This window comes from Gracilinanus agilis, chromosome 1, assembly GCF_016433145.1.
Source record: "Gracilinanus agilis isolate LMUSP501 chromosome 1, AgileGrace, whole genome shotgun sequence".
Taxonomy (NCBI): Eukaryota; Metazoa; Chordata; class Mammalia; order Didelphimorphia; family Didelphidae; genus Gracilinanus; species Gracilinanus agilis.
Window position 1 is genome coordinate 114920993 of NC_058130.1, and position 24438 is coordinate 114945430.

The 24438-nt window shown below is 34.2% G+C and overlaps 1 protein-coding gene across 9 annotated transcripts in view; it reads left to right on the forward strand.

Moving 5' to 3' along the window:
- Positions 1–24438, forward strand: part of NFIB (nuclear factor I B) — a 547931-nt gene that overhangs the window by 461421 nt on the left and 62072 nt on the right. For all 9 annotated transcript variants that reach the window (XM_044685408.1, XM_044685416.1, XM_044685441.1 and 6 more), the window contains 3 exons: positions 7691–7759; positions 16325–16445; positions 19974–20092. In XM_044685408.1, coding sequence (XP_044541343.1) covers positions 7691–7759; positions 16325–16445; positions 19974–20092 — 309 coding nt within the window. The remainder of the gene's footprint in view (positions 1–7690; positions 7760–16324; positions 16446–19973; positions 20093–24438) is intronic.

Here is a 24438-nt window from a genome sequence, read left to right on the forward strand (position 1 = left end):
GAAAATACCTTCCATAACATTTGCTGGAAGATTTTTTTTTTTTTGCTACAAAAATGTTTATAAAAACTTGAATCATAGTGGTTTACCTGCCTTCAGGAGTTAAAATCTGATAGCTACTTTCTATAACTTGCTTTCATTAGTCCTAAAATAAAGCATAGAAGCCTTTAAAAAGTGAGTGTTATCAATCATGGCTTGGATTTTTTATGTAAATGTTATTTGAAATTCAAATGGTGATGATTATAATTTGAGATATTAACAGTTAGATGTCATTGTGTCCTCATGTCAGTGTTTACAAAAGAAGTTAAACACTGTGTTAAATTCAGAACACTGATTTACTATTGCTTTTGTTATAGCAAAAATTGAAAAAAGAAATAAAATAAATAATATAATTTAAACTGGCTTTGAGATTTTTACAGTTTGCAAAAGTCTTAATTTCCTACTAATTTGGGGGGGGGGTTGGGAAGTACATTTAGATAAATATAGCTCCAGATGAACACAGAATCATTCTTTTTTCCCTAATTGAAACTCGTGTAATACTACAATGTAATTAATAAATGGCTGCTCTTTTTCAACAATGGCTTCATTTCCTTGAGTTGAAGGAGTGATTTTACTATGTGAATACCTCCTAATTTCTTAATGGCCCTTTAGCCTTGAGAGTAAGACATTTGGGTACACTTTAGCAATCCTATACTCTTTGATTTCATTGGTGGGAGTTGTTATGAGTTGTTATGGCCCCAAAATTCATCTTCCTCTGGACAACCTGGTAATGATCCTATCCAAAATTACCTAGACTGGTTCTTAGACAACAGTCTGTCACTGGGCCCATACTCGAAGACTTTGCAGCTTGGTAGGACTTGCCAAAGCTTGTATTACTCCAGCTTCTCCTTCAAGGACCAGAATTACCCAATGATTCTCTAAGGCATTCTGGTTTAATATATGGAACTTTCCATCACTTGATATAATCACTCTCTATAATTCTTTTGTAAGTATTTTAACAGACTTTTTAGACAAAAGTTCTTACAAATTAGAAAATTGTTGTCATATATTACAAATTAGAAAATAAATGTCATTTTCTCAGAAATTAGGTTGAGCTTCAGGAAAGGTCTCTTGTATTTTGAACACTACTTTTTCTTGGGTAAATTATTAGCACGTGTGGGGAAGTTTTAAAAATTGCCTTCAGATTTTGCCTTTGAAGCAGATGAGAATTTCCTTTTTGCATCTTTCTATTTTTTCTAAATGACTATTCAGTCTTCATATATTTCATGTCTTGAATTCCTTCCACTATTCAAATATTCCTTGTTTTGGAGGAAAAAATACTTTTCGACATCCCCATCTCGTTACTGGCTTATTTTTCTTCTTTGTGGTCAAATACCTAATTAATGATCAACATGCTTACCCTCAATTTTCTTACTACCCTTTGCCATCTTAATCCTCTGCAATCTGATTTACTTATGAGTTAAAAATTTAATAGCTGCTTTATTTAGCTTGCTTTCATTATTCCTAAAATAGAGCACAGAGAAGACCTTTTTGCTGAGTGTTCATTCTCTTTGAATTCTCTTTAGTTCAGCACAAATCTCCACTCCACCCCCCCCTTTACTTCTGGAAACCCTATCTACCTGTGAGTTTGGTGATGGTATACCATTCTTTGTCCTATTTCCCACAAAGTTCTATGACTGAACAATTCCCAACTTTTCTGGGCCTTAAGAACCTCATAAGTAAAATGAAGGTTTTGAACTAGATGATCCCCATTTGAAATCTAAAATCACATGATTCTTTTATTGTATGAACCTTCTACTAACATTCCATTTTATCAGTCCTTCATCCTTCATTTGTTTGTGTTCTCCATTGGAAATCCCATTAGCTATCACAGTTTTATCCTAGACATCCCCACCCCCACCCCAGGCTGCTAACTCTCAAATATTGTTTTTCTCAGTTTGACATCTTAGCTAACATTTCATATTTTTCCATCTTTTTGACAGATGTGCTTAAACTGAGACCAGAGGAAAGCAACCAGGGTGGTAAAATGGCTTAGTTGAAGGAATTGAGAATGTTTAGCTTGGAAAAGGGAACTCATGGAAGAGAAGAGATATGAGTAGACTTCTTAGCCTTGGCTTCAGAGGACAGAATTAAGTAAAATGAGGGAAGTTTTAGAGAAGTTGACTTAGACTTGATTTAAAGAAAACAAGAAAGTAAGAAAGATGGCAGTGGTTTATGAGGTAGTGAACTCTACCTTACTAGAGGTACATATTCATTCAAGGGCTACATAAACATGTGTTGGAAGGTTTGTAGAATTGATTCTGTTTAAGATGCCAGCTAGATACTAAGGGACCTTTGAAGTCTCTTCTGTCACTGACCTGCTCATACTCACACTTAGGCACTACAGCTCTGGGCTTCTTTGCCATGTTCCAAGTACTCTTTTTTCCCATGTGGAGACTACTGAAGGATCATAACTTTGCCAATCAGATATTATATATGCCAGAGCTTGTCATCATAGTCCCTAGACACTAAAACCTCTCTGTGGGGTTTGGCAATCAGACCCAGTGCACACTCAATCCTGCCAACTGGTTGTAGGCTGGGGGCAGCTGCCTTTGTGTGATGCCTTAATTCTCATACTCCCTGTGCTCTCTAATGGGAGTTTTTCTCTAGAAGGCATTTTCCCCTGAAGGCCTAAAATGTGCCCTCCATCTGTCCAGGGATTCACACCCAAGTACTTGCTCCCTACTCCAACTCATGCAATGACTCATACTTCCTTAGCTTGTACACAGTTGTATTACTAACTCATCACTTTCCCTAATTCATACCAGGAGTCATTACAACCCAGTAATCCCAATCCCACAACCTATCATCTATATACACTGTATTCTACTCCCAACATGCTCATTCTGAGACACCTAGACCTGGCTTCCAAACACAGCTACTCATTACTAACAGGTGTACATTCTAAAGCACTCTTTTAGCCTGACTCACATTGGTGGACAGCTGTGAACTTCATTCACCTTGGTGTCCAGCTGTCATTTCTCCAAAACCTATCACATTCATTTGCTGTGATTCTGTTGTTCTATTAGTTTTATTTCTCCCCACAACTAATTTCATGACATTGGGCAAACTACTTTAACATTCTTAGTTTCAGTTTTTTCGTCAATGAAATTAGGCTCTTGTGAACAAGATAACCTGTTAGGTTAACCAGTTAACCAGTGCTAACATTCTGATTACTGTGCGTTAAGGAGATACATAAACATACTACAAGTCATTTAATAAAGGAATATAAATGGTACAAACAAAAGTGATATAGGTGTCCAGGGGAGAAACTCACTTCTGATCAAAGTAACCTTGAAAGGTAAAAAGTGGCATTTTAATTATACTTTGAAGGATGGCTAGGTGGAGAGAGTGAGAGGATCTTCCAGAATAAGATATCAGAATGAACAGAGTATGGAGAAGACAGGGCATATTGTGGAATTTAAGTAATGCAAGTTTCCTACATTTAATTGTCTAATAGATGGGAACGAGGAGAGATAAGGTTGTAAAGTTGGTTGCTGCCAAAATATAGAAGGCTCTGAATGTCATACTAAGTAGATTAATGCTTCTTATATCTGATATGAAAGTGAATTTAGAATAAAATAACCACGTAGCAATGCCTTAATTGTGCTGATAATGATACATCATTTCAAAAAACAATATTTATCAACAATATTTTCAAAGTTCAGAAGATGACAGTGTTGCTGAATGAGTAATATAAAAATTAAAATTGGCAGAAAAGTTACTGATGATGCATTAAGAGGGTTTTTAGTGATATTATGAAGTCAAAGGACAATTTGGTAACACATTTTATTTCAAAGACCACTGTAGTAATAGTCAAGAAATGTTTCCTAGTTCTACAACTAACAACCTTCGTGACATTATTTAAGTCAGCTAGTTTATTTTCATAGGTTAGGAGCTGACTTAAATAATGTTTACAGTCTCTGCTGTCTTTAAACTTACATGGTCCTATAATAAACAGCAAAGCTGATTATTCTATTGAAGGCAAGAAAACAACTTAAGGAAAGGATGCTTTAGTTTTTATTTAAACAAAATTTATGAAAAATGTAAAATATAGAGTACTTTAAATGTTTTGATTTTCTGAGAAATAGGAGAACATGAAGAGAAATAGAGAAACATTTTTAGTTTCTAAAGCATTCTTTTTTAAAAAATTATTTATTTAGAATATTTTCCCATGGTTTTATGATTCATGTTCTTTCCCTCCCCTCTTCCCGCCCCACTTCCTGAGCTGACAAACAATTCCACTGGGTTAAACATATATCATTGTTCAAAACCTATTTCCATATTTTTAATATTCACAATAGAGTGATCATTTAAAGTCAAAATCCCTATGATCAGGATGTTTTTATCGAGGCAGGAAAATATGAAATCTCTTTTAGTTGAAACAAATTAAAAAAAAAAGAAATTTGGTTTCCTGAGAATTAAATCATCCAGAGCACATAATTCCTCAAATTGAATGATTTCTATACTTTTTTATTCTTATTGTTCCTAACACAGTGCTAGACATATTAGAAAATATTTGTTCAATTTATAGGAATATTATAAAAATTAGTTGTCCCACAAGTAAAAATTTCTTAAAGTAGTTTTACATCTTCCAGTTTTGGAATGTTAGAATTAGAAAGGACTTTAGATATTATTCATTTCATTTCAGTGCAACAAAAATTTATCCATCGAATTCCTACTATTTGTACACATAAAGTTTAGATAAAGTATAGGCTTCCTCCAGGAACTTATAGCTTAGTTGTGGGGAATGAGGTATTATACATAAAAAATAAAGTTCTGAACAAAGATCCATGAAAGTCTGATAAAATATGAAAAGGTGACTTGGAGCATCAAGGAAGATTCTTTGAAGAGGCAATATTTAAATTAGGCTTAGAAAGTTTTGTTGTAAGTCAAATTTCCAACAATTAGAGCTAAAACAATTAGAGTCTAAAGGGTTTCTTTGAGCCTGGTTGAGGGAAAACATCCCAGGAATGAAGAATAACATGGATTAAAGCATAGGGATAAGAAAGCAAAAGGTATGTTCAGGAAACAAAGAAGTTTGACTTCAATGAAGAATGAGGAGTAGCAGGAGTTAAGGGATAAAGTGACATCAGATTATGGAAGAGACAAAATCCAGAGCACTAAATTTTAATTTGATTAATCAAATCTATATATAAGGGATATTGAATATGGTAAAGGTGATAAATTGGAGGTATAGAGAGGAGAGGTAGGAAGACCAATATTAGAAGGTTATTGCAATAAAAACAGTAGGAGAATGTTACTAGGGTAGTAAAAATTGAAACAGAAAAAAGGAGAAGGATGCAGGAGCTATTGCAAAGGGAAAATCAATGGACTTAATAGTCAACTCTCTATGAGAGGTGAGGGAGCAGAAAAAGCCAAAGGTAATTTCAAGACTTCTAATGTGAAGTTCTGCATGAATGGTAGTACTCCTGAGAAATACTGAAATTAAAAGGAAGAACAGGTTTAGCTATAGAAGTAATGAATTCAGTTTTAATTGCATTGAGTTTGAAGTAGCAATGGGACATCCATGTGGAAATGGACTATATGCTGTTGGAGATGTCATTGTGAGGATCAGATGAAAGGTCAAGTCTGGAAGTACAAATTTTGGAGTCATCTATACAGAAGGCCAGGTAATGAATGCTCACTAAGAATGAGTGTATAGAGATAAAAGAGGAGAGGGCTAAGGACAAAATATGGGGAACACCTACCCCTGAGATATTGGGAAAAACAATTAGAGGAGTAGGAGGAGAAGCCAGTAGAGAGGGAAATATTAAAGATGTAAGAGAAAAAGGAGTTGATTTCTGGAAGGAAGGCAGGGAAATATTAAAGATGTAAGAGAAAAAGGAGTTGATTTCTGGAAGGAAGGCAGGAACCATAAGAGAAAGGGATTAAGAGGCCTTAATGAAGAATAGGAACTCTGTGAGTGGAATGGGGGAGAGTGAGTATGTTCTTAATAAGTTTTAAGGAGTTGAGGAATGAAATTCCAGAAGTTCCTGCCATATGGATTCATTCCTCTCAGGGAAAAATAATCATCAAGCCTAAACACCTTCATTTTATAGATGAGGGAAACGAGGTCCAGAGAAATGAATTGACTAGTTTACAGCATCCCACTAGTGGCAGAACTGGTTCTAATTCAGGTAGCTCTCCCAACTCATGGTCCATGGTTCTTTGAACTGTATCAGATTGTGTCATTTATCCTCATATTACCAGTTTGCTTCTGATGCAGCTGTTTTCTAGAAGTAACAGGTTAATATCTGCCTATAGTAAGCCTTACCTGAAGATGGTGTAACATTTGAGAGGCAGAAACAGCATTGGGAGGACCTGAGTCCAAACCCTGGTTCTTGCACTAATTATATGACCTATGACAAGTCTCTTAACCTCAGTTTCTCATCTAAGTAATATAGATAATACGTTTAATTCCCTATAGCAGAACACTGTTTTACTTTGAAACTCTTAAATACTGTAAAAACGCATCAAGCTTCATCTAATTCCTTACACACACACAAACACATACACATAAGCCCTTAAACTCATAGAGTTTGTGCTGTAAAAGCTATGTGGCTCATTTATATAGGAATAGGGAATGAATCTACAATTTCATTGATATATAGGTAATTCCCAGATATACATATGATCACAGCAAACATTGATAGAGTGCTTTGTATTTTACAAAGTGCTTTTTATATATATGCATATATATGCATACATACGAATTTACATTTATATATTTATATATATATATATATATGCCTTACTTCAGAACAACTCTATGAGGTAGGTGCCACTATTAGCCTCATTTTACAGAAGAGGAAACTAGGGCTGAGAGAGGTTAGTGATAATTGAATAGTACAGTGAATTTTAAAGAAATCTTTATAGAGTTCAAAGACAGTTTGACTATTTTCCTTTTGAAAAAAGTGGTTGAAAGAGAATTACCTGGACATTAGATACTCTCCATTTCAGTGTCCACTGTTCGACTGATATAACCTATTGAGCCATCCTGGGCAGATATTTCTAACATCTATCCCAAGCTTGATGCTGCTAATTCTTTCTCCTCACTAGCTATTGGAATCTTTGTTTCATCAATTTTCTGAAGACTCTTTAAGTAGCTTCAAGTCTCTAAGAAGCTCTTGCAGCTTAAACCAGGTTTTTATTCTCTGAGCTCTTCCTATAAGATCCCCCTAAATAAAAAAATCAGAGCCCTATAACTTATCTAACCAGTACTTTGGTAAGATCTGAATCCTCATGGGTAAACTCTGGACTATGATAAACCTTTTGGGGACCCTCTGAACTTGTCCCAGGGGTAGAATTGGGATGTGATTGAATGTCTCACACATCGGGGTTGGAGTGGGGATTATGTTGCCACTGGATTCACCAATATTTGCCAGAATAGAAGTACTACTCCAAGAAGAAAAAGAGTTGCAGAAGAATAGAAGGGGTAAGCTAGTGATATACTTTAAAATGTGATTACTTAAATGTTAAATACAAATTTATCTGAACAAACTGCCTTTATATCCACAAGAATTTGGATTGTTGCTGAAGGTATTTTCTGTTATTGTCCTAACCATTCCTTTTTCTGTGGCTTTAAGAGGTATCTAAGCCTTTCCATTAGTTTTTTTTTCAAATATTAATGGTTTACAATATTCTTTTTCAGGGTACCTTGAGGATAGTTTTGTAAAATCTGGAGTCTTCAATGTGGCAGAACTTGTGAGGGTGTCCAGAAGTAAGTCATGCATTATTTTCCTGTTTTTTAACTTATGAATTGATTGAAAATATTTTCTATATGTTTCCAAATAGAAAATCCCAGTTTGGTGAAGAACTATGCAGTTTTAGACTTCTTTAATGTGAAGGTTAATAGAAACTCTGATTTTCCAAAGAACAATGGATTTTTTTTATAAGATCAAAAATTTATTTGCTCTCCCTTTTCTAAAAGGCTTACGTTGAAATCTCCACAATTAACACCAACATTGTATAGTATCTGCCTAAGTGTTTTCTGAATTATTGATCTTGATGTCATTTGCTGCTTTCCAACATTACGGCTTTTAATGGAAATTTATTTCAAAGGAATTATGATTAATTAAATGGATATAATTAAGATAACACACATTTCCTATCGATGTAGTGCTTATTTGACATTTTTTAAGATATAGGACATATACCTAAGTAAGCAGAATAGAAAGTTAAAAAAAACCCCAACCTTTGCCAATTGTAGTTACAAATGGATAGGAAGCATTATTATCAAGAACAATAATGGCCAGTTGTTTATGACATGCTGTCTCTCCTCTGATACTGTTCTGGATGTTTTTAGGTTAGGCTCTCCTGACAAGAGACCTAATCAAATGAAAGCCTCCTTGATTGAGCCTTTTATCTTATTAGCTGAGTTTTTCAGACGCCTAGGACAATGTTTTAAAGCAAATGCTCCCATTGGCTTGACAAGAATGGACCATTTTCTCACTATTCTTTTTTCCACTGTTTTAACTGCCTAAATAAATACAAGGGCAAAGTTTTTATTTTTCCCTTTCTTGCTGGAATAATATTGTTCAAATTAATGTAGTAGCCTACTGGCCTATTTACTCGTGGGCTAGATTTTTTTTCTAGGCCAGAGTTTTATTGCTTTTGAATAAATATCACTGTAAGTCTATTAGGGCAAAGAAGAGCTCCATTATGAGGCAGAATTGGTAAGGTGGAAGAGGCATGGGTGTTTAATGACAGATCCTAGATTTGAATCTTGTATTAGATGCCTCCTAACTGCAATCCTCAGGAATGCTCCAAAACTTCTCTGAAATTCAGTTATTCTCATCTGTAAAATGAGAATATTTGCTCTGCTCACTTCACAGGACTTTTATAAAGAAAATACCCATGCAAAAAAAAGAAGAAAATACCAATGCAAACCATAAACCATTATGTGAATAGGATTGTTACTTTAAAAAATAAATCTTAAGGAAGCAGATAAAGTTAGATGACTTTCTGAGTATTAAAAATAAGTAGCTTGGGATTTAGTCCTGGAAAGTACTTCAGTGATCATATAATCCAACCAAGAAGAGACATTCATGTAAAGGCACACGGGTAGTAAGCAGCAGAGCTGAAATTTAAACCCATCTTCTCTGATGATCAGTCCAGTAGAGAGAGCACTGGTTGTGAAATCAGGAAGACTTAAGTTCAAATTCAGGTTTAACTTACTCACTATATGACCCTGGACAAGTCACTTAACTTCTGTTTGTCTCCATTTCCTCTAATTTAAAATGGGGATTATATCAGTACCTACCTTGAAGGGTTGTTGTGAGGATCAGGTGAGGTAATATTTACCAAAAAACTCCAATATTTATTTAGCATAGGCCTGGCACATAGGAAGTGCTACCTATATTCTTCTTCTTTTCCTTCCCTTTTACACCACAGAAGCCAGGTAACAGAGTAAGAGGACCATGTTGGTACTAAACAGTGTGATGAAATGACCCTGCCTACTTATTATGGTTAGGGAGTTGGAGGAAACAAAGAAAGTTAACATCATTGGTATTATGGGATACCCATTTTAGAATTGTGTATGTCAAGCCAACTGTGCCATTGTCCTTTTAGCTAATGTCAAATGGTACCAATTTTGTTTGCTGAAGTGACTAGCTCACAATAAGACAACCTAGTAGTTACAGATGGTTCAGGGTCCAACAGCAAATATCTAATCTTTCCCAGTATTGTTCTAGAGTAAGGCATAATTCACCAACACTGATATATTGCTTTAAGGTTCCCTAAGCATTTTACATATATGTTTCTATTTAACCACCACCATAATACTGGGATATAGGTCAGGTAGTATAATTGTGCCCATTTTACGGATAAAGTTATGCCTTTTACTTACCCAATCCAATCCAATGTAATAAGCATTTACTAAGTCCATTTACTAGGGATAAAGAGCATTAGGCAGGGCTCTGAAGAAACAAAGAACAAAAAATAGTTCCTAACTTTCAGAATTTATAATATAAACAGATAACTATATGCATATTTATTTGAGAAGAGAGAAAGCTCTAACTAGTGGGATCAAGAAGAAATGTGAGGATGCAGGGCTAGCCTCTTTAAGTCAAAAAGACCCGAGTCCAAGTTCTTCCTCTAATGGATACTGGCTATGTGATCTTGGCCAAATTGCTTAACCTGTCAGTACATGCAGAAAGTTCTGTGAGACACCATTAGTTGATCTGGCTGAGTAAAGGAACTTCTCACACTGGAAAGTCTCTATACCAATGGGTTAGACCCTACTCAATTACCCCATTCCCAATTTCATGTGACCTTCTAGTAGTTCCTTTACAAATAACAGCAAAAATCAAAGATTTGTCTATGTTTAGTAGAAAAGTCTGTATGATCAACTATTTTAAAAAAATGTCATCTTATTACTTCTACATATGCACTAGGGAAACTAGACTAACAGCTCAGTGGTTCAAACTGTTGTTTAGTGGAGGCCCCTAGGACACTTGTTATAATAAGGGGACGACTGATCTGTGATTACTGTACCAACTGGGGGTATGTAAATGTATTCTGTTGAAGTGCTTGAGGATGCTTGAAAATAGTTTAATTTATGAAGTGTTTTTAACAACTCCCTTCGATTTTATTTGCCATTGTTTTTCTATAATAACAATCGGAATTTTAACCGGTGTACTATGGCATGTCAAATGCTTTGACAGAATCTCAGAACTCGAAGAAGTTTCAGAGGTCACCTAGTCCAGCCCATAGTGGAATTGGAAAGCCTTCAGTATTCCAACAGTTGCTTCCGGTTGTCTCTCCTGATATAATGCATCCTCTTTGAGAGGAAGGCTTCTTTCTTTATTTTCCTTTACATTTTTTCTTTCACACATTTATAAATCTAGCACCAATTAAAGTGTTTGGCACATAGTTGGCACTTAATAGATGCTTGTTGATTGATTGACTCAGTCTTTGATTAAAGACTATCAGTAAAGGGAAATTCTTTTGCAGTAGCTCATTTTGGGGGCAACTTTAGTTCTGGGAAGTTTTTTTCCCTATATCCAGCAAAAACCCAGCCATGCAAATTTTCCCTTTCTCTCCTTTATGTTGTTCCTGGTTCTGACCTCTGAAGACAAGCAGAGGAAGTCTGATCCATCTTCCCATTAATAACCCTTTGTGTACTTGAAGTTGGCTATCATTATAGTCTGGCCTCAGACATTTACTAGCTATGTGACCTGGGCAAGTCATTTAAAACTATTTACTTCACTTTCCTTATATGTAAAACAAGTTTGAGAAGGAAATGGCAAAACCACTGTAGTATCTTTGTCAAAAAAAAAAAAAAAGAAAGAAAGAAAAACAACAACCCAAATAGGATCTTAAAGAGTCAGGCATGACTGAAATGACGGAATAACAACAAAATATCATCATGATAGTCCTCAATGAGGCTTCCTTTCTACAAGCTAAATATATTCAGTTGTATCAGTCCTGAAATGGCATATTTTCTAGTCCTCTTTCCACCCTTGCTCCTTCCTCAATAGGAAAAAAAAATAGGAAAAAAAAAACAACTGCTTAGCAGAGTCCTGACACATAGGAAATGCTACCTATATGTTTCTTTCTTTCCTTCTTTTTTACACTCCAGAAGCCAGGTAAAAGAACAAGAGGACCATCCTTAGTACTAAACAGTGTGATGAAATGACTGTAATCTACTTATTAAGGTTAGGGAGGTGGGGGAAGTAAAGAGGGTTAAGAGCATTGATATCATGGAATGACCATTTGAGAATTGTATTTAAGACCAAATATAGCATTTTCTTTTTAGGATAGAGAATTGGGCTTGGAGTTGGGAAGATCTGAGTTAAAATGGAGCTTCAGATACTTCCTAGCTGTGTGACCTTGGGCATAACATTTCCTCAACTCCAAAATGGTAGCACCTATTGCCCATAGTTGTTGTGAAGATCAAATGGCATAACAATTGTAAAGTACTTATCATTTTGCCTGTCATAAAATACTCCCCTTCTTTTACTGTGGTACTCTTGGGAAGTAATTCATGTGTCATATCTGACCAAACTTGATCAGAGAAGAGTATATAGCTTGTTAAAATGTAAACTCTTGTGAGTAGGGATTGTTTCATTTATGCATTTGTATCATCAGGACCTAGAAAGGGCTCTCACATAACAACATTTTAATAAATACTTATTGACTGATTGACAGAATTGTTGTGAGACTGAGAGTTGAGTATGACATATGAAAATCTGGGCAAGAAACTTAAAGGTTTAGGGACTAAAGGTAGTGTTTTCCTTATTGCTATCAACTGAATGTAAACATTTCAGACTATAAAGATGGATTTGGAAAATAAATGCCTAGTGGGGCAACTAAGTGGCTCATTGGATAGAATGCCTGGTCTGGAGACGGAGGTTCCTAGATTGAAATCTGGCCTCAGACACAAGTCACTTAATCCCATTTGCCTAGCCCTTAACTTACTTCTACCCTGGAATTGATTTTTAGTATCGATTCTAAGACAGAAGTTAAGGGTTTAAAAAAGAAAAGAAAAATATTAGGAAAATTATCAGCATAACTGACCAAATCAATAATCAAACTAACAGAAAACACATGGTTATCTCAACAGATGTAGAAAAAGCCTTTGACAAAATACAACACTCATTCCTATTAAAAACACTAGAAAGCAAAGGAATAAAAGGGCCTTTCCTTAAAATAATAAGTATCATTTATTTAAAACCATTAGCAAGTATCATTGACAATACGGATAAGTTAGAAGCCCTCCCTGTAAGATCAGGAGTGAAGCAAGGATGCCCATTATCACTACTATTATTTTCTATTGTACTAGAAGTCCTAGCAGTAGCATTTAGAAAAGAAAAAAGAAATTGAAGGAATTAAAGTAGTCAATGAGGAAACTAAACTATCATTTTGCAGACAATATGATAGTATACTTGGAGAATCCTGGAAAATCAACTAAAAAAGTAGTTGATATAATTAATAACTTTAGCAAAGTTGCAGGATACAAAATAAATGCACGTAAATCATCAGTATTTCTATATATTTCCAACAAAGCCCAGCAGCAAGAGTTAGAAAGAGCTGATGACACTAGTAGTGGGGAAGACTGGAAAAGATGGAAGAGGGGATTTGGGCTGAGTCTTGAAGGAAACCCATGAAGCCAAGAGGTAGAAATGAGGAGTAAAAGCATTCTAAGAGTGGGTACCAGCTAGAAAGAAGACCCAGAATTTGGGAGGGCAGTACCAATGGAATGATTGGAAAGACTATGTGGAAAGGAAGAAGGTGTAAGAAAAGAATGGAAAGTTAGGTTTGGGACCAAGTTGTGAAGACTTAAAAAAACTAAATAGAGAATTTCATATTAGTACCTGAAAGTTTCAAGAGGGCATTGTTTAGGTATTATGAACATTCTGATAAGCACTTATTTGGGCATTTACAATTTCAGACATATTTGTTATAAAATATACTTTTTTCCTTGCTTAGCTTACTTTCTTGCTCATTTTTGGTGAAGAGCAAATTCTCATGATCTTTTTTATAGTGTTTGCAGATAAATAGTTTGCCCTTTCTCTTGCTGTTTTAATATAATCTTTGTGGCCCAAGAGTTTTTTAAATTCCCATTGCCTGAAGATTTCATGATCATTTAGACCTAAAATCTTCTTATAAAATGATAAAGTGTTCTTCTGTAAAACAGAAAATAGCATGGCTTAATGCAAAATATGCTGTACTTGCAGTCTTTAAAGACTCAGGTTAAATTCTAACATTTTTTACTGACTATTCGCATTTCTGTGTCCAGGTCACTCTGTATCTTTCTCTGAGCCTCACCAATACATCAAGTGGTGAGGGTGAACTGAGATGATGCATATAAAGCATTTTGTGAACCTTAAAGCTCTATATGAACATCAGCCAATATTACCCAATGTTACCCAGGCAGCTAATTGGTGAAGAGGACAGATCACTAGATCTGGACTTTAGAAGGCTTGAGTTCAAATGGAATCTGAAACAATGACTAACTGTGTGTACCTGACTAGTCACTCAACCTTGGCCTGTTTCTCTTGCATCATCTGTAAAATGGTTAGAATAATAGCATCTAGCTCCCCGAATTGTTGTGAGGATCAAGTAAAATAACACTTGTAAAAGTTCTTTGCAAATTTTAAAACACTGTATAAATATAAACTATTATCACTATTATATTATAAGGAGTTTTGTCAGTACAACCAGCCAGATATAGGTGATTTAAATAATAAGATTCTTTTCTTCATCTTGAATTAGTTTATGGGTTTCATAAATTGAAGATTTACAGGTTGGGTAGCTAATTTACTACTTAAAATGGAAATGATAAATATCATGGTTTTAACTTGTTCCAAGCAACATCCCATCAGAAAGCAAGATTAGTTATTTTCACTCAGCAGCCCCCTCCAACACACAGAGCTTTAGTGTTACCCATAGTATCATTCTAATAATAAACTTAAAAGCATGTGGTTATGGTGGGATTTCTTACCTTGCATTTGCTTAACCTCCGGTGTACCTCAAGCCACAACAAACAGAGCTGTACTTTAGCTGTCAGAAGCATTCAGACCTTTAGACATCAAATTACACAGCATACAATTATACTTGAAGTATAAAAGGAGGTTAAAACACACTCTCCAGAAAACAATAAGTATATTGATGCCTAAAGTAAGACAGATGCCCCCCAAAATGATGTCTTTAGCTATTTGTGTTTTTTTTTGCTTTGTTTAATTTTGTTAGGGACAAATAATTATTTATCATAATGACATCATTTTCTATTGGTGAGAAGCACCAACATAATTGTGGCCTTGTGTGTATTGTGTATTTCTATAAAAAGACATTTAAAAATGTTTTACTTAATGGAGCTATCCATTTGTCTGAATGGTATTGTTAACAATATAATTTGCAATGTTTATAAAAAGGTCTGAGAAAAAGATGCTCATATAATATAAAAACTTTATAATATTAGTTATCATATTTTCTTAAAATTAATTTGGGAGTAGTTGGAAGGTGAGATAAAGTAATCAGAGAGTGAACCCTATGGATATCCCAATAGCATGATTTCTCTCATGCAGAGCTTCTCTGGGTTAGAAGAAATACAGACATTTCTTAAAAACTCTTCCATTCATTTCATCTGGCAAGCCTTTTCACTGTCCCTCAAGCATTCATGTTTTTCTATTTCCGTGCCTTTATTCATGCTATGCCCATTGTTCAGTACACCCGCCCCCCAACCCTTCTCTACCAATACAAATCTTAACCTACCTTTAGGACCAGTTTAAATTCTTCCTGATCCAAGAAGCTTTCTTTGGTCATTAAAGGCCACAGTGATCCTTCCTGGTCTTTTAACTCCAAAAGCAGTTATTGTCTCTCCTGCTTATTTTGTTGCCCAATCATTCAGTGTCTGGCATTGTAATTTAAGCATTTCACACCCAGATGCCTTGTCCTCCCAGCTAGTCTCTAAATTTATTAAGGGCAGAGACCAATTGTGTCTTAAAAAATTTTTTTTTTGCATCCCCACTGCAAGTTCCCATTGTGCCCACAATAGGCATAATAAATAACTTGTTGAATGAATGAACTTACAGCAAACAGGGTAATTTATGTCTTTTCAACTGTTTTTTTACCAAGTCCTCAGAACTGTTCCTGCTATGTTGACAACTATGGTAGCCCGAAGGAGGAAATTATGAGGAGGAGGAAAAAAATCCCATATGTAATCCAGAAAATTTGGGGTTCGGGGAAGGGGAGGGAAAGAAATCATTTAAGAGTAAAATATGAGAGCTTGTGTTGGGTTTTTTTGTATATTGCAGATGTGGTATGCTTTAATAAAAGTAAACATCTGGATTTATAAAACATACATTAGGAAGTACATTCACACTACTAAAAGAGTCTTTGAATTATGAAAGGAAACATTGCAGTGTTGTTTTTTTTCTTTAAGTAAAGCAAGCTTCTCTCTAATACTTGAAGTATTCAAAAAGATCACTATTTAAGAGCTCATCTAGTGCATTTAAAATGAGTGGATTTACAAATATGTGCTGTAATAACTTTTTTGAAAACTAGTAAACAAAAAGACAGACATGAAAATGGAACAGGAAAACATTTTAAAGACACTTGGTGCTCTGCCTTAGCTTTGCAATTTGAAGTACTTATAAGCTTCACAGAAATGTTTTTTCAGTCTTTATTTTATTAAACATATTACTTTTCTACCAGTTGAGGAAAAAAGTGTCAGCAAAATATTAGAATATGCCAATAAATAATTTATTTGCAAGATTCTTCTATAGGCTAGTAGATATGAATTAAAATGTTAACTTTATATATCTTCTGTTTCACACTTCAGCACCTATAACCCAGGGAACTGGGGTAAACTTCCCAATTGGAGAGATCCCGAGCCAGCCATACTACCATGATATGAATTCTGGTGTAAATCTACAAAGGTCACTGTCTTCTCCACCAAGCAGGTAAAGTTCTTATATATTTATATATCTGTATATTTTTAGCCACTTTGGCAGAAAAGGAAGAAAAGTAATTATTTCCTTAATTCTTAGTGGTTTTTACAACGTTCCGAGAGTATTTTGAATTCATCTTAAAATGAATGTCAATGAGTACAATTGTTTTATAAAATCATCCTTTAGAAATATTTAAAAAATATTCTCAACAACAGAGAAGAGTGATTTTTAAATCATTTCATGAAATCCTACATTTCCTTGACACATGAAAGAGTTACTTAAAATATGTTATGGCAAAGATACACATTTCAGTTCTACTCCAGAGTTTATAATATGGAGAAGTGCATGAAAAAGAGGAGAGAGAGCCATGTGTTAATTTTAATTTCAAAAAGCACTACTATGTAGTAGGCATTGTGCAAAGCACATTACAGACATCTCATTTGATAACAAGATAATATTTTAAAACATCACAGAGGAACCTCATAGCCACAAATATTTGAAAAGTAACATCTGTGGGGAGCAGTCCATTTAGATTTTCACCATGGTCTTTTGACTTTAATTAGTGGACCTCCATTTGTCTATTACCTGAGATGGACTTCATAGGTTTCCTTAGACTGCTGAAGTTGTCTATCACACAAAACAAGCTAAGAACCCCTGGTCTAGGTGTTCACACTTACTAGTTGTTTGACTTTGGGCAAATTATTTAACTTTTTGAACCTCACATTGAAAAATTCCTACTTACACTCCTTATTTCTCAAAGTTGTCTTGAGGAAAATACTTTGTATACCTAAAAGTGATAAAGAAATGTGAATTGTCAATAATCATAAACAAGAACAATAATTCCTATTCTGTGAAATATTATTCTGTCTATCACTCAGATACTGACCCTTTATTTTAGTTCAGTTTTCCCCAGACAGTTGATATACACAAAATAAATAGAAATCAGTTAAATATAAAATAGTCTGGGAGGGAAGAGTCCTAGCAGCCAAATGGATAGGAAAGGCTTTATGTAGCAGGTGCTGCTTGAGCTTTATGCTGAAAGAAAAGAAGGACTCAGAGAGTTTGAAGTGAGGAGAGAGTACATTTCAGATGACAGGGACAGAGATGGGAGATGGAAAATGGTTTGTGGGGTACAGAGAGAAAACTAATTTGCCTGGATCACAATGTGGGAGGGTGAGTAATGTTGAATGAGGCTGGAAAGATAGTGTGGATCCAAGTAGTGAAGGATTTTAAAAGCTAAACAAAGGTCTTAACATTTGGTTTTAGAGGCAGTAGGGAGTAACTGGACCTGATTTAGAAGGGGACTCATATGGCCAGTTCTTTGCTGAAGGCAGCAGGATATAGGACAAACCAGAATGGGGACAGATTTGAGGTGGAGCAACTATTTAAAAAGCTATTGAATTAATTTAGATGAGAGGTTATAAGGCACTGAAATAAGACGGTAACTGTAAATATAGAGAAGGTCTGGATACAAGAGATTCGAATTAGAAATGTCAATATTTGAAATTGTTACAAAATGTGAGGTTAAGAAGAATGAGAAGTTGACAACACAGAGTTTGCATTCTTCTAGGATGCAGGAGGATGAATTTCTGTTTTTGAGGTTAAGAAGGAAATATGTAATAATAATTCAGTTTGTTCTTTAGTGAGATAGAAATACTAAAGAATATACTATAATACTAAATATTAAAGAAATACTTAATGTATAATATTCCATGTAACTCTAAAAGAGTTATTTTATTAAAAATTTATTTAAAATATCTGTTTATATATACATTAATATGATGACTAATCTGCTGGTTCTATACATCAATATGATGACTAACCTACTGAAGTCAGGGAAAACGTCTTTCATTTCCAATTGAACAAAAATTACTTCCCTGCCAACCTAACAAGAATATTGTAAAATCATATTTTCAAAATTAAATCAACAAATATTTATTAAGCACCATGTGACAGGCATTGTTCTAGGCACTGGAGATGGTACAAAAATGAAAAAGCCTCGGTCATTAAGAGTTTACTTATGAAGGAGGATGTCAGCTTAGTTCTATTGTTTTGGTTAAAAAAAAAGTCTAACATTATACTCTCTAGAACAGCAGAGGGCTTGAAATTGTTCCTTTATGGGCTCATTGTGAACACTATCTTTCATTTTTCCCACCTACCCCTGCAGCTTTCCTCTGTAGTATTAAGACATCTTGACCTCTCACCCATGAATAACAGAATTAAACTGAATGAAGATTAGATGGTATAAAGTTACATTTTGAGCTACTCATAGAAGAACTAAATTAATACATTAATTGCTATTTTTGTGATTCAACATAAAGTCTAAATTATTTTTTCCTAGGTAGAGTAATACAACATTCTGGAAGTTACAGTAGATACAAGATGCTTATTTATTAGCTTAATACATTGACATTTCAGTACACATAGTTTCAACCCTCTTATGTCCATTAACTGGAAGGAAGACTAGTGCTAAACTGAAGGTAGAGTGATTGAAAATTTTTCCTCTGGGCTACCAGGGCACTGAGATTTGGAGAGTGCAAAAATTAACACATGTATTCCCTCAGCAGGTGAATGCCCTTGAAATAATTGTTTCCCTTTCCCACTGGGCTGAATGTGTCTCAGTTGTTTGTATTATTTTTACATCATATTTTACCAGACCGATTTGAAGCCAAGAGTTGTGCTGTTTGCTTCATGTTCTAAAGCTACCAGTTATGGTTCTGAGGATGCTGCTGTAAGAAATAACCACTTGTAATGAAAAATAGTCATGATTATGGCTACAGTTATCTGACCAATAGGATGGCAGGGAAAAAGACATCAAACATCATGACCTTTGACATTTAAAAAACAATATTTTCTTCTCTTTTTGGAGATATACAGATTTAGTATGTATAATATGCTAGTATATGCAATAAACTGTATCCTTTAAATCTAAACCCTTCACTTTCATTTCATTTAAACAGTCCTTTAGAGGAATGACCATCGGTCAGTATTCTGACTCTGTAAGCTCAGGAAAAGGAAGATGCTTTCTTAATAAAAGAAAATAAGAATTCTAAAGTATAAAACATTTAAGATTTATAAGTTCCCTTTTCATTTAAATACTTTTTTGGAAGTACAACAGAAAAGATCAGAAATGTAAACCACAATTTTTATGCTATCTCATATACATATACACACATATGATTATGATATGTATGCACATGTGATCATATGTCATAGGATTCTAACATATCTGTGGGCCTACAATGTGTACATGTGTGATTATATGATATATATAGTATTTGGCAGATACATATGTAATATGATCATTGTACACAGCTATAAATGCTTATTATTTATGATTTAAAATATATACTGCTAATTCAGAATGCTTCCAACAGATCCCAGTCATAATACATTTTCTTTTTTACCCTATTCACAGACTTTGAAATTTCCATTTACAAAATTTCTTTTAGCCATTTGATAGCCTCAACAATAAAGTAACATTGGACAAAATTCTTTGTTCAGAAATCTTATAAAAATAACTGTATTTATTTTTTACAGCAAAAGACCCAAAACTATATCCATAGATGAAAATATGGAACCAAGTCCTACAGGAGACTTTTATCCTTCTCCAAATTCCCCAGCTGCTGCAAGTCGGACATGGCATGAAAGGGATCAAGGTGAGTTGTTCAGAAATTATTTTCTACATACCCAAAAGGATGTGGATACTTACATAGAATACACATGTGTATATAATTTTATATATGCACCTCTACAAACACTCATTTGTATTATGGGTTAATTTATTTCTCCGTCAGTTTTCATTCAGCAAAATGTGCCTGATTGAATCTCAGAATCTCATCACATTTGAAAGAAACTTCAAGAATCCAATTCATACCAAAGAAGGGATTTGTCTCTATAATTTGTCTAATGTTGATATCATTATTATTATTTATAGAGTATTATTTTAATTTTTTAGAGATATTTGCCAACACTTCTCCTAGGTTATAAGAAAAAAAATAAATTTTCTTATGTTTCTCTTCAACTTGGTTTGTTACAGATGAAATAGTCTAAAGTACCGAAGTGTTACATAAATATGAATTGCTGTTGTTCTTTAGAAAACACATCGTTTGATTATCGACTAACTTTTGTTGTCATGGGACAATTAGGTTTGATCAGGATCAAATCCATTCACACATTTGCATGAGACCTTGATGATTAAATTCAGAAACTTTTAATAATCCCCTAAATGCCAATAGCAGAAATATCCAATTAAAAATAAACTTTGTTTTTAATTATTGTTGTTAGTATTTTTTTTTGCTGCTTCTGGGTATATTCTGAAATAGTTCCAAGATAGTATTAGGGGAAAAAAATCTAACTCTTAAATCAGGTATTACTAATGCTTTAGGAGTTGAGTTTGACATGCCTTTGCTTTACATATTAATTAAATCAATCCTATTCTTTTAGGCGCCCATTTTAGATTAAACAATGATCTTTTAACTAAATAGAAAAATTAACAAACTAGGATTTCCCTTGTAACTTAATTTTATATAAATAGAAGTATACAAGCCATAAGTTTCCATGCCTCAAATTTAACTTTTAAAAAATTTAAAAAATGTACTGTTGGAATTTTTTAAAGAGTAGGACTATTTGGGAGGAACTTTCTGGAGATAACTGAATACCTAAGAAAGCTCAGCTGGCAAAATCAAAATCATACATGGTAGTAGAATGCAGTTCCTTCTTCAGATTTTTTTCCCCTTGTTTCTCAGGTTCATTTTCATCCATTGATCAGATTTCCTACTTCAATTCTAGTTTAATTTCCCAAAACTAATTGGGAATTTTTTTTCTTAATTATTTTCTGTTTCTGTCCCTACATTTAAAAAAAATCATTGTCTCCTTCAATTTGGCAGACTTTGTGTATGTCTATTGTTCGTGTAATTAATTTTATTTTCAGAATTCCAAAAATTGTTCCTGATTTTTTCAGTTTAATTTAACAGAATTATGAATAAAACAATGTTTACATTCAGAATTCTGAAATATAGTAAGAGTTTGCATTTATATATTATTTAAAATTACAAAAGGATTTTCCTCATAACACCTCTTAGGTAGGTGGTACAATCTTTATCATCTCCATTTTGCACATGGGGAAAATGAGGCTGAGGGAGATTTAAAATCTTGCCTAGTATCACATAGCAAGTTAGTTTTGAAATTAGGAACTAAACCCTTTTCTCATTCCAACTTCCAGTGTTCTTCCTAATAAATAATGATATCAATTCCCTCCCCCGTCTGACTAATCTCATTCCCCTCACTCTGGCTCTCCTTGCTTTAATGGTTTCTGCCACTACTTATGGAAAATAATGTTTTGTACAGATTTTGAAAATACAGAAAACAGTTTTCCTTTTGCTTTTCTTGCAACTTTGGAATATAGGAAGTTTTTAGTTTTTAGATTAATTAGACTTTTAGATTGGTCCTTGCTGCTAGTCCAGTGGAGGAGCAAGACGCAGAGTTATAGGAGAGGTTTTGTCTTGCCATCAGCTTAGCATAGCATTGGAATATGCCAGTTAAAATTCATGGTGATTAAAAAACTAAAACTGAAAACTAAAAGTTCTCATCATGTTCAGAGAGCCAGAGAGTTGTGTTGAGGTTAAGGGTAGTATCTGAAGATATGAGTAACTTTTATTTCCCTACACAGAAAATTCCTTTTGGGTATTCTTAATTTTGTTACTTCTAGATTATGTATTTAGAAATCAGCTTGATGTTTAAGATTAGATTTTTTGGTGCAAAGAATTGACAGAATTTATAGGAATATAATGGCTAACATATGGTCAGAAAGAAACTCAATATGTGGAATATGACGAGGGGAAAGAAAGATGGGCTTTTTGCACATAAAGATGATATACATATCTATGACATACACAAAGAGACAAAGATCATTTTTATAGGATGGCTTAGGGAAAATTTTTCAGTCATTTTTTAGTTGTGTCCAACTCATTGTGACCCCATTTGGGTTTTCTTGGCAAAGATACTGGAGTAGTTTTCCATTTCCTTGTCTAGCTCATTAAGAAACTTAGATAAATAAGGTTAAGTGACTTACCCACTGTCACACAGCTAGTCAGTGTCTAAGACCAGATTTGAACTCGGGAAGATGAGTCTTACTGACTCTAGCCCCAGCTATCTATCCACTGTGTCACCTGGTTGCTCATGGCTTAGGGAAAGGTTGCTATTATTACCTTGATTTTACAGATGAAGAAACCAAAACTAAATAAGGAAAGGAAAGAAGGAAATATATAAACATTTGTATAGTGCCTATTGTGGGCCAGGCAGTTTTATACATATTATCTCATTTGAGTTGAAATGACTTACCCACAGCCACACTGACTAGATTTGAACTCAGGATTTCCTGACTCAAATCCAGTGTTCTACCTACTCTACCACTGGATCCAGGATTTATTTCTCCTCTACCAAAACAGCCTTAGGCATCATCATCATCTACTAGCCTGGAAATGGCAAGAAAGTTTTGGGAAAGATGAGGTAGATGATGGTAGTGGACAAATATCCTGATTGGTAGAGCCCCTGGTGAATCTCCGGTGTTGTGCTGGGCCAGCCTATCTAATGTTTTCTGATTGTCCAGACTTCTGTCCTTTCCTAAGGAAAAGAACAGGGAATTCATGTTAGTTTCCCAGGTTTCCTCAGGGAGTAACTGCTAAACTTGTACCTTATGCATTTAAATTATGTGGAAAAAAGCAGGGAATTGTGGAGGGGAAGCAATAAAAGTTTTAACAAAAGTAAAATAGATAAAAGGCATACTTAGGTTATTAAAGTATGACAAATAAGTAAAGCTCATATTTTATTGCTTATGTGCCAGGTTTATTCCAAACAAAACTATATTTTCATTTCCAGAAAAATTATACTGAACAAGGAATATAATAGTAGCAATAATAACAGTGCTGTTAATTATGTGTGGGAATGGATGTTACAAAGAAGTGTAGGTGTTCTTTATTGCAAAAAATGTCACATTGTAAAAGTTGATTCCTCTACCAGTCTATTTAATAAAGGCAATCTCATATCATATTATAAAACATTTTTGAAAAGTAGAAGGGAAACTGTCATTCTTTCCCCTTTGTTAAATCATTTTATTGTCTTGGTGATTTTCCTATGTCAAGATGACTGGAATTATCAGAGAAATCTAAAAAGGCATATCATGTTAAGACGAAAAGGGAAAAATCCCTTCTCAAATGTGCTAAAAAAAACCCAACTGTGACACTTTAATATCAAAGCCTCTAAAGGCTTTGTAATATATACAAATAAAGCATTGTAGGAAGAAATCTTCACCTATTAAGAAAGAGAGTAGGGTACACCCTATCTAAATTTTATAAAGACAGATGAAATTTCTTTGTTCTTGGAGCTTTATTTTTTTTAACAAGGTAATAAAATACCCCATAGTGATTACTGCCCACCTTTAAATTTTTAAGTTAATATTTTCCTCTAAAGAAGAATTTTTTTTTTGGAAATGCATAAGTTAAGCTTCTTGAGGGCAAGGACTTTTTGTTTGTTTTTGTTTTTCCTCATTTGATTTCCTGTTCCTAGCACAATAGTTACACAATTTGGGTACTTAATACATATTTATGCCATATTACCTTCCTGGCACTGAAACGACACAGGTGAGGATAACGTCATACATTTTTCTTGCATTATGCCTTCCACTGTTTTAGTAGGTAAACAATAAATGTTTGTTGATTGAATGAATGTTTCTGCTTACAAATAATCCTTCACTCTTTTTTAAATATTGGATTTATTGATGACTTCCTGTCTGTGACCAACAATGTTAACATGAATCCTGCTGCTCTTGTTCCAAAATTTAAACTTGGGCAACAAACAACATGTTTCCTAACTAACTTACAAGAGTCAAAGATAAAACAATCATGATGTCTCTCCTTCCTTCAACTTTTCCTTTTCCCGAGATACAGCTAGGTAGCATGAGTGGAGTAGCTAGGTAGCATGAGAGAAGTGAGTGTTGGATATGAGG